This window comes from Diceros bicornis, chromosome 6 (genome assembly GCF_020826845.1).
Source record: "Diceros bicornis minor isolate mBicDic1 chromosome 6, mDicBic1.mat.cur, whole genome shotgun sequence".
NCBI classification, from domain to species: domain Eukaryota; kingdom Metazoa; phylum Chordata; class Mammalia; order Perissodactyla; family Rhinocerotidae; genus Diceros; species Diceros bicornis.
In genome coordinates, this window is record NC_080745.1 from 55,419,545 (window position 1) to 55,437,086 (window position 17,542).

The 17,542-nt window shown below is 44.4% G+C and overlaps 1 protein-coding gene across 3 annotated transcripts in view; it reads right to left on the reverse strand.

Moving 5' to 3' along the window:
* LIPA (lipase A, lysosomal acid type) overlaps positions 1-16,826 on the reverse strand; it is a 38,854-nt gene extending 22,028 nt beyond the window's left edge. The window contains exons 1-4 of one of the 3 annotated variants that reach the window (XM_058543484.1): positions 16,675-16,826; positions 13,586-13,638; positions 13,224-13,335; positions 11,318-11,435 (exon numbers count right to left, since the gene is read on the reverse strand). In XM_058543484.1, the coding sequence (XP_058399467.1) occupies positions 11,318-11,435; positions 13,224-13,334 (229 nt within the window). In that variant the 5' untranslated portion in view covers position 13,335; positions 13,586-13,638; positions 16,675-16,826. The remainder of the gene's footprint in view (positions 1-11,317; positions 11,436-13,223; positions 13,336-13,585; positions 13,639-16,674) is intronic. The other 2 variants (XM_058543483.1, XM_058543485.1) reach the window with 2 other exon arrangements.
* Between the last annotated feature and the right edge of the window lie 716 nt (positions 16,827-17,542).

Below are 17,542 nucleotides of genomic sequence, written 5' to 3' on the forward strand. Positions count from 1 at the left end.
AGATGGGGGAGACAGAGAATGGGAGGCAGGAACACCACATTCAAACCTGCCCACTCAGGCAGTGAGCGCAAAGACCAGCCTAGTCCACGCACTCCTGAGGCCTGGTGTCTGAGCAACAAACCAGTATGACAGGACAAGGGCTGCCTTCCCCGCTGGGCCCGACGGTTGGCTTGTTTGTCCCAAACTAGTTCTAGGAGGGCTGGGGCTGAGTGAAAGGCCTAAAAGCATCTTGGCCCAGAGAGCGCCAAAGGCCCCTAAAAAGTTAGCACAGAGCCAGCAGAGAAGCAGCTGGTGACTGCCCACAGTGCTGCCGGCCTGATTAGGCCCAAACGTGGGTGGAAGCCAGGAGGGGATTACTCCAGCTCCGAAAACGAATCTGCTGAGCCCACAGTCGCACAAGAGGAAGATGGCCGGGTGGAAGGGGAAGTTCCTCCCGCCTCCCAAGGTACTGGCCTTCTCTACAAGGACAGTGTCTGGACAGGCCTCTGCTATGCTCTGAAACGGCTGTGAGAAATCAGCTGAGGTCTAACAAAGAACCAAAAGAAGAACAAGGAGGAGATCACAAGGACGAGGGCGTTGGCATGACACAGACCTTGGTTCTCACTAGATATGAAACCCTGGAGGATTTACACCATGTTTCTGAAGCCAAGAGCCCTTTTCTAAAGGGGGAATCACACAGTGGCTGACACAAAGTAAAGCTCAATAAATAATAGTCACTCGTAATAATAAATACATAAATGCAATAAAATGTTATTAGAACACAAGCACTGTGAAGAAAGATAAAATGAAGTGGCATTCTTTAGCCAAGAGAATGTAATCACAGTTACAGTAACAGCATACTAAGTGTTGACTGTTAGGTACCATGCTAAGCACTCTGCATGAACTGTCTAAGATGAGTCAGCTGACAGCTCTCTGACTTGGTGTGGCAGGCTGAATAACGGCCTGCCAGAGATGTCCACATCCTAATTCCCAGGACCTGTGAATATGTTACCTTACATGGCAAAAGGAACTTTGCAGATGCCATTAAGGATCTTAAGATGAGGGTACCATCCTGGATTATCCGCTGGGCCCAATGTAATCACAAGGGTCCTTCTAAGAGGGTGGCAGGAGGGAGAGAGAGAGACTGGAAGATGCTACACTGCTGGCTTTGAAAATGGAGGATGGGGCCAGAAACCAAGGAAAGTGGGCAGCTTCTAGCCACTGGAAAAGGCAAGAAAACTGATTCTCCCCCAGAGCTTCCAGAAGGAATGCAGCCCTGCCAACACCTTGATCTTAGGACTTCTGACCTCCAGCACTATAACATAGTAAGTTTGCGTTGTGTTAAGCCACTAAGTGTGTGATAATTTGTTACAGCAGCAATGGAAAACTAATATAGTTAGGAACAAGTTTTTACCCCCATTTTTCAGATAATGACTCTGAGGCACAGTGTGGCTAAGTATCTGTGCATAGTTGCACAGCCAGCAATCCCAAACCAAGACTCAGAGGCGGGCAGTATGTCTCCTGTGCCTAAAGAAGAGAGAGGCCTGATCCTTGCTGGTTTGGGAGAAGCCTGTATAACCTGAAACCTTCTGGAATGGCTTAGAAGATAGGCTATAAGTTGCATAAGGGCCCCCTTCACCTTCTGCAAAGGCAGGTTCTAGACAAAACGGCAACAAGGGCCTAGCTTATGGCACACATACATTCCCACCACTTCATACTGAGTGACGCAAAGTCAGAAGCCCCCTCACTTTAGACCCCTCTGCAATCATCCACGGGGCTGGACAATTCAAGGAAGCTCAAGACTCAGCAAAGTACGCCCTTGGCTCTGCACAAACCCAAAGTCCAACAGCGGGTTCAACCATCCCTAAGACAGGCTTTAGATCACCCAAAGCTCTGGGCCTGAGGTCCTTCCCGAACCTGCCCCAACCACTTAAGATAAACCCTAGTAAGCATTCTGGCCTCCGACTGATTTGCTGTTATTACTAGTATTCGTCATAAGAGCTACCAATTATGTGCCCGGCACTGTGTTTCACAGGGATTACACTGTTACAACAGAGATGTTACCATCCACCCACACGTTAAAATGAGGTAGCTGGGACCTGGAGAAGGAGGTTAAGTAACCTGCCCTGGAACACTCACCTACTAGTGAGTCAGAGTTGAAACCCAAGTTGGCCTCATTCCGAAGTCCTTACTTTTAAGCACTATTCTAAAAACATTTCATTAAAAAATAAAGTGGTGGGGGACAGGAGGTATAAGTACTCCATTTGTACCCAGCCATTTCAAAGCAAGCCAAGCCTTATTTCCCAAAACTGGCTGCATATCAAAACCACCTGGAGCACTTAGACAACACACCCATTTCTGGCCTTGGCCCTGATTTAGGGAATCAGGAACTCCAGGGACGGAGCCGGGAAATACTTACTTTTGACAAGCTCCCTGGCTCTTCTGATGCAGCCCAATCACAGCTGTGTTCAAAGTGGACTCATCTAAAGGGAGCATGTCCAGTCCTCGGCTGTACCAGGCTGGCCCAGAGAAGTGGCCAATCAGACATGGCGATCCCTGGTCAGCATCTAACAGGCCCCTCAAGGTAGTCCTAGAGCCTCCTTCTCAAGAATTATTGAGAATAGACTTTCATTTATCCAAAGCAGGCGGCTACTGAGAGAATTTAGTAGTCCCTTGCTACTAATTTGGTCTAATTCTAGTTTGAAGAGTTGGCCTCAACAAACAGCCAAAAACATTATAAATAAATAACATTAGTGGGAAGCCTCAGCCATAACACTTATATTCACTGGAGAAACTAAGGAGAGGCTAATCTCCAAAGCATTTATCACTAGGAACTTAAGCAACAGAAGCCGGTATACAGGTTATCTAAATCAAGCACTTGCTACACTGTGGCTTTATCAGAGACATCGCTACAGTCCCCAGAGCCAAGTGGGTAGGAATTCAGTCACAAGCCATGGGAATCCTTTCTTTACTACTGACCAGCTGTGTTACCACAGGCAAATTAATTAACCCCTATAAACCCTGGTTTCCTCACCTGTAATAGGGGAATAATAAGAGTTCTTACATCCAAGAGTTGCATGAGAATTCGTTTGATGATCTGCAGGGACCACAGCACTTGGCCCATCCACAGGAAGTGTTCAGAAAGGTGTGCACACTTTGCCACTGTCCAGACCACCGTGCTCACATCTCACAGTCACCCTGCTGCAAACGGGTGACCCTCTGCAGGAGTGAACACAATAGCGCCCAGATCACAGAGCCGGGAAGAAAACCATCCCATCCCTCAGAATGCTGTCCTCCCCACCACCAGCAACAGTCACTGATTATTAAACAACATAAGGCAGTGACCTGGTCTGTCTCAGTCACTGCAGTGTCAGTAGCACCTCACACTGAACCTGCCAATGGCGTTTGCTCCATACAAATTTGATGAATAAATGCAATAACGAAGGAAAGAAATAAAAAACATTGCACATTCACACACATAAAGACACAAAACCCATGTTCACTCTCCAGCACACTGCCATAGTTAGAGTTTACTCTACCCAAGAGGGCGCTAGGCCATTTATGTCATTCTTCCCACCCTACAGATGGGGACTCTGAGGCTTACAGAGAGGAATTTGCCCCAGGACACACAATTGGTATATGGTGGAGCTGGGAACCAAACCCAGGTCACGTGACACCAAAGTGCCCGTCATCTCCATGCCAAACCGCCTTCCTGCTTTCCCCTGCCCTTCTCTGCTACCACAGCCCACCTTCCAACAGCTTCACAGTGTGGCATCTTGAGCTCTTGGAGCCTTACAGTTGGACGAATGTTGCGAAATTATCTAGTGCTAGTCCAAAACGCTCATTTCACAGAAGGCACAGAGAGGTCCAGAGAGGCAGGCACATACCGGAGGGCACCCAGCCAAGAGGTCGACGCTGAGCCCCAGGCACGGTTCTTTCTATCACATTCTCACTTCAGCACCTTCTGCCCACGGTAAATAAATCCTGACATAAACCCCTTCCTCCCTTCCATATAGTTTAGAATACATTCTGTCTTGGTCCATTCAGCCTGCTGTAACAGAATACCACAGACGGGGTGGCTTATAAACAACAGAAATTTATTTCTCCCAGTTCTGGAGGCTGGGAAGTCCAAGATCAAGGCACGGGCAGATTTGGTGTCTTATGAGAGCCTACCTCCTGGTTCACAGACGGCAGTCTCTTTGCTGTGTCCTCACATGACAAAAGGGACAAGGGAGCTGTAGGGGCACTAGCCTACATGCCTTTTAAACTATATGTCCTTGAGGCTCCTTGTCTGGGCCACCAGACATTTGTGCCAGCACCAATGATGGTAACAGTCCGGGGCTTGGTTAAACCAGCTGTTTTCTCGTGGGAGAGTTAGCACAGAGACCCTCGCAGTCTGAGGGAACACGGAGGCCCTCTAGGGGGCGCTCCGGACCTTGGAAAGGGGGTCATACAGGGACGATCCCCCTTGGCAAGCATGCAGCCTCTGGTCCTCTGCCTACTTAAGCAAGCTTCTCTCAGGGGGCGGTAGCGGGTGCACATCTCCTGTCCAGCTGGCCGCCACTAGACCTTCTCTGTAAGTAACTCCCCAATAAACCCATATGCCTCATTCACTGTCTCCCGGTCTTTTCTTCGGTCTCTTGGCAACCTATCCCACACTGCTCACTCAGCCGGGCATGTGGCGGAACAGGAGCTTTCTGGGGTCTCTTTCATAAGGGCACTAACCCCATTCATGAGGGCTCTGCCCTCATGACTGAATCACCTCCCAAAGCCCATCTCCAAATACCATAGCATTGGGCATTAGGTTTCAACATGTGAATTTTAAGGAGATATAAACATTCAGCCTATAGCACAGTCCCTGTCAGGGAGGTCTGGATACTGTGGAAGCAGACATCAGAGACTGCCATCAAATCCATGATGATATTTAAAAACTAAAAACGGAAACTACAGCTCCATTTGTACTGAGTGAGATGCTTTATAGGTCTTATTTCATCTAATTTTCACAACAACCTATGAAGTAGCAAGTATTATTCTTCCCATTTAATAGACGAATAAACTAAAACTTAGAGAGGTTAAAGAAATTGCCAAGGTCACACAGCTAGTTAAAGTAGTAGAGCCAGAACTTAAACCCAAGGCTGGTGCTGTTAACACGCTCCCACTTAACCACTAGGTGCACGGCCTCTCATTTTACCCACCACAGGAAGCCCTTGAGTTGTGTCTGTGGGTGCCTCCGAGCTCAGGAGTGGGGACTCCTTAACGCAATGTTGACCTGAGCAAGGCACACTGTAAAGCGTCGACGGTGTGTTTCGCCCAGTCCCAGGAGGGCTGCAGGACTGTAAGAGCGCTGGACAGACTGAAGCCTTGGGCCCGAGTGATTATCAAGTAATCAATCAGAAAAGGCGTCCACCCTCAAAGAGCTCAGTCTTGTGGGGAAGACTGAGGTCACACACATCATCACCTACATAATAAGTTATTATTTATTGTCTTAACTGCTATGAAGGAAACACACAGAGAACTACGAGAATATGTAGCCAGGGGCCTGACTTGGTGTAAATGGCTGGGGAAGTCCACCCTGAAGAAGTGACACTGAGTTTGAGGACAGAGAACAGGTAAGAGTGGTTAAGCAGGAGGAAGAGAAGGAATACTGGAGGAGGGAGGGGTGCCGGGTAGAGCCTTCTCTTCCTGTCCACTCTGGCTCTTTGCTCCAGCCCCTACCTGCATATACGAGACAAACTGTGCAGCTGACACTGACTTATGTTGCTCCTTTGGCAAAGGGTCTGAATGTAGTCCCCTACCCACTGTGCCATCAGAGCGCCAAGCAAGCCTGGGCATGAGCTCAGTCAGCCAGAGTCAACAAGCCTGGGCATTGATCACTGACCCCACAACTGTCTAGTACTGCTAGGAGGTGAGGAATGACATCCCAGCTTATCAAGGCCTCTGTGTAGCTTGTTATAACACTGCACCTAGGAAACAGTTTCTTTAGGAACCACATGTCAGGGAAGAGCAGAAAATCTAGAAATCAGTCAGAATCCTAAGACAATAATCAAAGGAAAACACAGGCCAATGGTCTTTCCCCACAAGCCAGGCTGTGAATTTTCAATTATGACTCAAAAAGCTCAGTGGGCAACACCTGAGGAGCCTTTGCCTAGGCCACAGGTCAAAAGCCTGTTTCTGCATGCTGAAGGCAGTTATTCACATTCCAGAATGCCACTTCACTCATCTTGCCATCAGACATATAACTTGTCAAATATAAATGTTCCACTACTAGTGTTTTATTTGATGCTTTATTTCCCAGTTAGGCAAGGAGCCAGTCTGCCTTGTTATTGCTGATTTATGTATTTTAGGAAAAGCCTACATGTATTTCCTTCTTTTAGCCAAATAAAATAAATATCCTGACTATCATGGGATCAACTTGCTCAATACTTAGGACATAAGGCCACGTTCTCTAGTTTAAAGAACAGTGAATCTGCAGTCAGACTGGCTGGGCCACTATCCTTATCCTAAAGCAAATCCCTTTCCTTCTTTGGACCTGGCTGTCTCATCCAGTAAAACGAGGGTGTTGATCTAGACCAACATCAACCAAACTCCCAAACCCAAGGATTTGACGTTGGAATTCAACCAGGGAGTATGTTAAAAATACAAGCTCTCTAAATCCTCAGCTCAGGCAGGACTGAGATCCTCCTAGTGCTAACATCTCATGACTTTATGAAATAAGGCTGAGTAGATGAAAACAGAACTACTTCCCCATAAGTGATGGATTTCTGAATTTCAATTCCCTCATGGAGTCAGCGCAAAGCAGAGGTAGCGCAACACTGATACAGAAGTTTGCTGAACACTGGGAAATAGCACGCATATACTCCACAGGTCACCAAGAGCCTTCTAAATTTGCTTTCCAAGCTGCCTAGTTACTAGAGGTTTAACCAGACAGGCAAATGATTGTCTACACAGGGGATTCTTCACAGGGTCCATAAACTCTCTGCAACTATATGTAAAATTTGTGTGTGCACAAGTGTCTATTTTAATAGAGAGAAGGTCAACTGCCATCATTCAGTTAAGAACTCCAATTCTGAAGACTGTCCTGATATAACTCTTAGGCCGGCCAGGCAGAGGACATGGTGCTGCTGGAATGCAAAGGGGACAAAGACATAGCCTCTGCCTTCAAAGAGTGGCTGCAGGGAGGGATGGTGGGGAGGGAGAAGTTCACAAGTAAGTCAGCCCCAAAGCAGAATAAGAAAAGCACCTTAAGAGGGGTGTTAGCAAGGCATTTGGGAGTGCAGAGGAAGTGTGTGTCTCCTTCCTGCTCAAGCAACCAGGGAGAGTTGGCAGTTAAACTGGGCCTGCGAGCATGGAAAGAATTGTTTTTAAAAATATATAGAAATGAATATGGTGGGCAGGATGAGCATCATTCCAGAGGTGTCACCAGCTGACGCCCAGGGAGAATTTAGCAAAAAGGAAATAACTCATTTGGATTACAGAGTGTTGGAGAGTAGTTCTTTGATACTTCTTAATATAACAGACACAACTTCAATTATACCATTTGTAATTTGGCTACGACGCCAATTTAAACCTGTGTACTTGATTAATAAATGTTTCTTAGATAATGAGTAAACACAGCTGACAACCAATGGTTCTCAAGCCTTCCTCATAAACCTTGTGAAAGAGGTTTCTACCCCATTCTACAGAAGAAGACAGCATAGACAACATAGGCTGTAACTGTAATCACTAATTTGGGGAATCATGAATTTCTTTGCACACGTCCATGGTGAATGGCAAAGGTCTACTGCTGTATAAAAAGAGTGAATAGTACAGACAACAGCTAGGACAAAATATTAAAGAAAACTGTTATCTTCATTTATTAGGCCCCTGAAGATTGTTGAGTGTCAATACTACATAATTATACTTGGGCTCTAAGAAGCTTAATCCTGCAAAACTATGTAAAATGGACAAGAACAGGGAGGGTGGCAGAAAGCGAAGCAGTTGCCATGGGTAGAGGAGCCATGTGGCCAAGTGCTGTGACAGGAAAAAACCTCCAATGAGCTCCACGTGAGGCTCTACATACAGTCAGAGAGGACCACTGAGACAGGACTGAAAGATGCTCACCATACAGCTTTAAACTCGGGCTCCACAAGCAATGTGGTACTGATAAATAAATAATGGAGGTGACATCAGCAAGACGGCAGAATAGGAGGTCCCCAGCCCTAGTCCTCTCACAGAAACACCAATTTAGCAACTATCCTCAGACAAGAATGCCTTTGTTAGAATCCCGGAACCTAGGGGTAAGGTCACAGTGCCAAATTAGAGCACAAAAACTGTGAAAAACTACATTAAAAAGGGTAAGAGGAATGGTTTCACTTTATCCTTGATAAATGGATAATGTTTTAATGTATCTTGTAATGACTTGTAAATAGTACAGATGTATGGCATTATCTTTGTGTGCATTAAAAGCACTAATTTCTTAAAAGATAAGCAGACTAAATTTTCATATTTCTGTTTTGAAATTCTTTCTTTTTTTCAATATATGGGAAGTCTCAAAAAGGGAAGTGCTCAAGCCTCCCTCAGGTTCTGAGCTTATTTCAGATGTCCAGTTAAACGGGAACGAGAGCATAAGGTAGGGTGGTGCCTGGCAAAGTGAAGAAAGGGACGAACTGAAGCCATGTAACACGGGTAGCCTGGAGAGGACTTGACAGCTACTTGAGGATGGGAGTCAAGAACGATTCTGCAGTTTCTGGTCTAGGTCACTGGGAAGACAATGGTGTTATTAATAGAGGAGGTCAGAAGAAGAAGTGTCATGGACGAAAAGAACATGAGTTCCACGATGGGTGTGAAGGACCTTCTGTATTCTTTTTGTCTGTCTGGCTTAAATGAGCCAAAGTGACACCACTGACAACACTGCTCCTGAGCAGGTGTGACGGACAGTGAAGATCCTCAGCTCCATCCTCTGTCTTGGACCATGGAAATGTAAACCGTCAGAGAAGCACCTCTGCAGTTCTCAGGAAAATCACCAATCCCTTTAGATAACTGAGTCATTTGCCACAGATTTCCTTTAAAAATCCCCCTCTGAACTTAGCTCACAGCAGGTGATACATAAGCAACAGTGACCCCCTATAGGGAGGCCTCTGCACAACAGAGGAAGAAGGTGGGGATCTAATGCCATGGCCAGATTTAGTTTATAGTCCATGCTCCCCATTCCAAAGACCAAGGGTATTCACTGTCCCACACCACCCACTCCTGCCAAAAAAAAAGAATATAGGATATAACCCATAGAATCAGAGAGTGATGAAGACCTTGAAATCATCCCAGCCAACCGACTGTTTTCACACATGAAGAATCCAAGCCCTGGAGGAGAAAGCACACAAGTACTTAGGGGCAGACACAGACCTAGCACTGGGGTCTCCTAACTCTTCTTCCTACCACCTAGGAGCAAATCAAGACTCATGCTCACTTTCTTCATATTCAGGGCACAGCACCTTCACCTGCAACAGTCGAGATACATACACGCAGGGCATGTAGCACTATCGGCTTTAACTGTTGTATGGACAGAGAAGCCTGGAGGTGGATACAGAAAAAGAAGAGGAGGCACATTCTCCACACATGTTTTACTCAGTTTCCCTGCATCTTATAACAGTGACTCACATTACTCATTGTATTAGTCAACTAACCACTTTTAAGAGAAATAATATCAGTAAATATTTTTGTTTATATTGGATCTGAAATCAGTATACAGGGTTTAATTTGTTTAAAGAAGGAAGGAAACCAAAATCATATGTTCACTCTAGAATAAAACATGTTTTGAGCAAAAGGAAAAAACAGAAGCCCTCACTGTGACTCACTACTCATTTTGTAACATGCTCATAAGAAGGAAGTTTATTTATGATCCGTAAATCACAAAACCTCAAGTCAGGAATTAAATTTCAAAAAGAGCACTGACTGTCTTGACCATTTAAGCATTATTAAAAGCCTTATTAAGGCTAGAATTTACAGGAGAAAAAAACAGATAAATCAGATTATATTAAGAAAAAACAGATGATGCTACACAGCTCACATTAACATAGGGTTTTTAAGTTTGCTTTGAATAACAATCTGGGAAGGAACCGAGGCAACCAAGGCCCTTCTGCTCATGTAAAATTTTAATTGAGGAAGAGAGAACTATCCAATTACTTTCATCTCAACCTTCATTTCCAAAGAAAAACTTCTAGAAACAGACAGTGTTAAAGAATAAGCTACATCTGGAGATATGATTGAATAAGGATCAGATCCTTATAATGACATCTGCTTAATAATTTCAAGTAATCTATCTAGAAATTCCTTCATCTGCATTGGAAACTGCAGTTTTGATTGAGTTATACGAGAGAGAGAGAAAATATATATATACATATTTTAAGCCAAAGCTATAAGACCTTTCACATATTCCTAGTGAGAGTAATTACCAGAACAAGACCATATGGAAAACAATTTAATAACATCTCTCAAAATCACAAATCCATATATCCTCTGACCCAAAAATTCTATTTCTGGAAATGCATCTTATAAATAAACTTGCATACATATAAGGTTATTTACAGCAGCAGTATTTGTCAGCAGAAAACTGGAAATAGCCCAAATGCCCATTAATAGGACACTTGTTAAACAAATCATGATACAGCTCTACAGTGGAATACCATGTGTCTGCAGAAATGAATGACGAAGTACTCTATGTATTATATGGAAAGATCTCCAAAATATTAAGTAAAAAATCCAAGGAACAAAAATATGTGCATTATATGCTACCTTTTATATTAAAAGGGAAGCAGGGAAAAATAATAACCTATGTTTGTATTTTCTTCTAAAGAGATTTTTTTAGACATAAATTAAAAATAAAGAGATTTTGGAAGGATACATAAAAAACTAGAGCGGTGGAGAATGAGAAGGGAGGGAGGTATTTCATTAGGTATCTTTTCATTCTCTTTGATTTTGAACTACGTGAATACATTACCTATTGAAAAAATTAATTTTCAAATAGCAAAAGCTATTTAGTTAATGCTCAAAACATTTCATTAAATAAGGTGCGTTCTTATAACAAAGAAAGCAGAGATTTCAGCATATCCTCAACCAAATCTGACCTTTGAATGTTTAAGCAAAATATGAAATTAGATGACTCTCATCCTTACTTCTTTAAAAGAAGTATTTTTTATATGTCTTGCATAAATGTAACACTTTTAGGACTTCAGTCTAAAAATAATCCCATTTCAATGTTTTCAAGTTAAATCTGAACTTGGTTATTGGCATAAAAACTGGTCAAATTCCAGCAATGCAGTTACTTTTCAGAGCTTTCCTATCTCGCCACAGAAAACACACAGACCTTTGTCAGAATGGTTCTTCCTCCCATGAGGGATTCGGTGAAGGCAAAGAATATACCCATCTTTTGTCTCGACCAGATGTTCCTCACTGGGGAATCCCCAATGAGAGATAATTTCACTCTGTGGAGCAAAGGAGAAGGCAAAATGTCAATGATATTCTCCAGGTTTTATTTAAGAAATCAATTGTTGGGGCCGGCCCCGAGGCTTAGCGGTTAAGTGTGTGCGCTCTGCTACTGGCGGCCCCGGTTCGGATCCCGGGCGCGCACCGACGCACCACTTCTCCAGCCATGCTGAGGCCACGTCCCACATACAGCAACTAAAAGGATGTGCAACTATGACATACAGCTATCTATTGGGGCTTTGGGGACGAAAAAAACGAGGAGGACTGGCAATAGATTTTAGCGCAGAGCCAGTCTTCCTCAGCAAAAAGAGGAGGATTAGCACAGATGTTAGCTCAGGGCTGATCTCCCTCACAAAAAAAAAAAAAAAAAAAATCAATTGTTATTGAAATTTTAGTCTGCTCAATCTAGTAGCCAACATCCCATCACAAAAGCCAATCTTCCACTTGTTTTACCTATGTGTTCTACTCACAGGTGTTTGGTTAAACCTTGGTTTCACCATTCTAGCATGTTCCACACCAAGTGTGTCTAATTTTACCACAGTTTTGCTCCTCTTTGTCTCCATCCTGGCTCCCAGGCACAAATAAACACTCATTTTTCTTTTCTAAACGTGACGGCTAATACTGTGATCTACCACTTTCCTTGTTTTAAGAGGTCCTGTCCTGGGAAATAAAGCATAAAAAATATTCACCTGTTTTTTATCAACGGACTAATGAGATTACACTAGAATGTCAAGGTGGAGTTGAATAAGAAACAATGAAATGGTTTTGGTAATCATTTCGCAATATGTACACATATCAAATCATTATGTTGTACACCTTAAACAAATACAATGTTATATGTCAATTATATCTCAATAAAACTAGGGGGGGATGAAAAATAAGGAATTATGATCAAATTCACCACTCCATAAGGAAAGATCCATGGGGCAATTGTTCATCAGGAGTTCAGTGGGATACGGAGAACTCAATTATCCAGAAGATTTAATGCAAATAAGTGCTTATTATCCTCTTTACCATAAATACTTGAAAGGATTTAAATTTATCACTCTTACAGGAAAATAATTAAAAGGGGAGGGCAAAAAAGAAAAGATTTGGGACAAGAAATAAAATTTAACCTTACGACTCTGATATCAGGTCAGACTCTCTTGGCTCACGATGAATTTATCTTAGTCTCTAAGGCTGCCTAATTCTTCAGTTGGGTCACTTCATTGTCTGTTTTAAAGCTGCTGTTTTCTTTAGCAATCTGTATTTTCCCAATATTTTATGCCTAAAAGAGGTATTTCCAGGTTTTTTTACTTAAGATTAATAACTTTGAAATGTTTTAATTACTCAAGGGATTATTTTTGCTTATTTGTTCTAACAGAATTTTTTCCAGATACTTTGATTTTTGTATTGAACTGTGCTCCCTGGACATTGCTAATCATAGTCCTTACTCAATGTATCATTAAAGCAGCACTCAATAATATTAACATTCTTGCACAGTTCTGACACTTTTTTTATTGTTGTTTAAACAAATTCAGTGAGACTTAAAAATGAATTTATAAAAATATCACTTACCTTATTAAGAAGTATATAGTTTTAACAGTAAAATGAGGTTTGTAAAACACACATTACCTAGTGGAAAAAGTCTAGCAAACTGAATCTAAGATTCAGAGAACATGAAAAACATAATGAGATATAAAGAGAATAGAGTTTGTGGCTTCATGTAGCCATATAACTGGATTTAAGAAAATCGTGAACATTTGTCACAGATGCATTTTAAAAGCAGATAACTTTGAGAAACTTACCACAGTCATATTTGTTTCAGGATCCACAGTTTTCGGCCTCCATCTGGACGCCTCAGCATGCAGTGTCCCAAGGACCAAACAGACCACCAACCCCAAGAGCCGCATTCTCATTCTGTTTGAAACAGTCTATTGTTATTTGTCCAACTTTTACTACACAAAATTATGTTGGTATATAACACTCCCATATAAAGTTCTGAACCTGGTTTAGGTCAAGTAAAAGTTAGGTGAACAGCAAATATGAAACAAATGACTGCAGCCATATCTGGAATTAAAAATATGAGGAATTCTTTTTTACTAGCAAACCTCCTCACCCACCACCTCCACTTAACATGTGACGTTTGAAGCCCAGCACAGCCACTCACCTCCTCACCACAAGGTTGCACAAATTATTTCTGGAGAAATAACCTAGAAGAGACTAGGTTGAGGAAAAGGAAGATCAGCAAAATTCTGGAGCCTGTTAACCTCCCACCTTTTCCCCTCTAATTGTGATTTAAACATTTTTAAGGTTGCCTAATATTAGTTCTGGCCCCCTACTATCTACTCACTTCCATTCTTCCCCAAAATTAGACATCAGGATACAAACTTGTCATCCAAGGAAAAAAAGTGAAATGAAAAAAAGAAAGCCTACAAGAGAAACAGAAGGAAAGAAGACCACTCCCCTCTCCTTCTGAGAGCCTCCAACCATCAACAAAGACCATCTAGCTTCTGGCAGTGATGGCATAACGTCAGAGCATAGCAAAGACCTTAGAGATGGATGTTACAGGCCAAGTGGAGTGAGTCTCCCAAGGACACCCAGAAGGTTAGAGGCAAAGCTGGGACTACAGCCCAAGCCTCCTGTGTTTTTTTATTATTTATTTATTTATTTATTTATGGCAAGGAAGACCAGCCCTCAGCTAACATCTGTTGCCAATCCTCCTCTTTTTGCTTGAGGAAGACTGTCCCTGCGCTAACATCTGTGCCAGTCTTCCTCTATTTTGTATGTGGGTCACTGCCACAGCATGATGAGCAGTGTGTAGGCCTGCACCCGGGATCCAGGCCTATGAACCTCAGGCCACCAATGCAGAGTGCAGGAACTTAAAACACTACACCACCCGGCTGGCCCCTCCTGCGTTTTTCTAAACAAATACAATCACTTAAAAAGATACATACACGTATACCCATACAAAGACTTGTATAAAAATGTTTATAACAGCTTTGCGTGTAATAGTCCAAAACTGGAAAAACCCAAATGCCCCAAATGAGTGAATGGATAATGCTGAGTACCACTATAACAATAACACGGATGAATCTCAAAATAATTATGGCGAGTGAAAGAAGCCAGACCAAAAAAAAAAGGAACAGGTACGATTCTGTTTACATAAAACTTGAGAAAGTGCAATCTAATCTATATTGACAGAAAGTAGATCAATGGTCTGAGGAGATCAACGCCTGAGGAGAAAAGGGACGGGAGGAAAACATTACAAACGGGTTTGCACAAGGAATCTTCTGGGGGTGATGGATAGGTTCATCATATGGAATTTACTGATGGTTTCACAGGTGTATACATGTGTCAAAACTTTTATAAAATTGTATGTTTAAACTATATCTTGTTGGGGCCAGCCTGGTGGTATAGCGGTTAAGTTTGCACGCTCCACTTCGGCAGCCCGGGGTTCACTGGTTCCGATCCTGGGTATGGACCTACGCACCACTGATCGAGCCATGCTGAGGCAGTGTCCCACACAGACCAACTAGAAGGATGTACAACTATGACACAACTACCTACTGGGGCTTTGGGAAGAAAAAAGGAAAAAAGGAGGAAGACTGGCAACAGATGTTAGCTCACGGCCAATCTTCCTCAAAAATATATATATATATATATCTTGTTATTGTATGTCAATAATACAATACAGCTTTTTTTAAAAGACTTGTGCTTAAACCGAGTATTCCACAAATCTTAAGAAACTGCTTCTCAGAAGATTGCAAAAGTGAACCGACTCCTTTCTGTTGATGCAACTCCTGCTGGTGCTGCAGCTATCTTCCTCCAGGCAGTGGTGAACCCTGAACTTCCAGACCAGAGGGAATGTTATCTTGAGTCTGCACTGGCACAGCAAGCCCATTGCCTTTCCTCACCACTTTATATTTCTTTAAGGTGGTTGGGAATGGCTGTACAGTCCCGGGCTACCTTTTATCAAAAATACAACCTCCCAGAAGTTCATTACTACTAGGCAACAAGAAGTAGATTGAAAGGAATAATGAAAGGTTATAACCACAATTTAAAAACAACGAAGCATCCGGCAGTGGCTGCTTTCCATTCAGCGCCTATCCTACAGAACCTGGACCAGCTGTCCACAGAGGAATCGCCATGAGAGTACAACAGCTGAAGCTACTCAAATAGAAAAGTCACCCAATTAACTTTCCCTTCCAACACAACACGAAGCAAGTTTCTCAACCTACCAGTCAAATGATTCTCATAAGGATGATGACTGAGAAGTTCAAACGGAGAAAAAGCCCCCTCCAGCCTGGATTCCGCATGCTCTTCTGGGCTCTCTAAGCAACTTTATCTCAGTTCCTTCCATATTGTAACAACCCAGTTAAGTGCTTGTCTGCCCTCTTTTCACCCCAGCCCCAAGGCAGAGCAGGTGACTTAGTCAACTTTGAACCCCCAGGACCTACTGAAGTGCCACGCACATATTAGAGGCACAATACAGATTTTGAAATATGGGACAGGGGCAGTCCAACAGTTCAGTGGCTTAAGAAGAGCCCCAAAGCAGCATGTCATTTAGCTTTCTAATAATAATTATTATTATTATAACAACAACAATTTCGGCTCCCATTTAATCTCTTGCTATGCGCCAGACACCGCTTGGGACCTACTATGTTAATTACTCCTCCACCAACTCTATGCAATACCATTAAATCCTTTTTTCAGGAAACTGAGGTTAAGTACTGGAAGCAAAGGGCCAACTGGTTAAAGCGTATCGCAAGGATTTTCACCAGGACCGATGCCAAAGTCCGCTCCCGACCACGCCGCAGGCTCACAAGTTAGAGAGGTCGGGCAAGCTGCCTGAAGGAGCTAACGGGAGCAGAGGACGAGGAAGGCGAGGAGCCGGGAATCAGGAATTCTGGCTGTCACCGCAGTCCCAGAGCTCTGGCAGCTTCATCGAGCGGCGATGCGCTGTCCAGGAAACCGGAGGGCGCCCGGGCAAGGGCGGGCAACTTGCGAGAGCCCCCGACTCCTGGTCATTGGGAGATGCCTCAGGCCACCGCCCGCAAAACAGGCATCTGCAGGTGCTCCAGGAAAGACGCGCGCCGGGGGCCCAGGGCCTTGGGTCCTGCAGGCTGACCTGCAGAGGCTCAGGGGCGGCGGGGCTGACCCCCCGGGGGCGGCGCACGGCCCTCCCCGCGGAGCCCGAGGAGGCAGGCCGCGGCGGCCGCATCCGCACGCGGCGGCGCAGCGGGAGCAGACACTCACCTGGAGCCGTGCTCCCCCGCCGCAGTCCAGAGCCGCAGAGCCCGCTCGCGGGGCCCGGGGCGCGGGGAGGGCACCTGGAGGGGCGGAGACGGCCGGGTTGGAGGACAGACGTCCGCACGCCGCTCAGGCCATTCGCGACGCCCGTCAGAGCAGCCGGCCAGCGGGAAGCGCGCGGAGACTCCGCCCCCGCCCAGCGCCGCCGCTTCGGAGCAGGTCCGCGGCCCCCGCGGAGCATGCGCCGTGGGAGGGCCCAGCGCTGCGCGTCCAGGCCTCAGCCTCCGCGCCTGGGGCAGAGCCTGAGCTCACCTGCACGCGCTGCGACCTGGTCTCTTAGCGGCTGCCCAGGAGTCCTGCAGGGCCGGCGCCTGGCATAGAGTACGTGGGCTCTATCGATGAAAAGACATTATATGCTCCATGTAAAGCGCTTAGCATTGTGCCTGATGCAAAGTAATCTTGCTGTACATTTTATTTTTATTACTAAAATGCCAAGCATTATTGAGACACTAGCGGTATAGCAGGCAACCAAACAAGGTCCCTGTTCTCCTCCTTACGTTCCTATGGGAAGAGACACACGATGAATAAATAACCATATAATAGAAAGTAGTACCAAGTGCTATGAAGAACAATAACACAGACTAAAGAGATAATGAAGGAGGATGCTGTGTTATGTGTAGGTAATTAGAAAAGCACTCTCTGATGAGGTGCCATCTGAACACAAATAGGAAGGTGACTGAGACCCATGTAGATACTAGAGAAAGAGCATTCTAGGGTGAGAGAATACCACGTGCAAAGGTCCTGAGGCAGGAACATTCCTGGTGGATTCTAGCAAGAGCAATGAAGTCAGTGTCACTGGAACAAAATGTGCTTG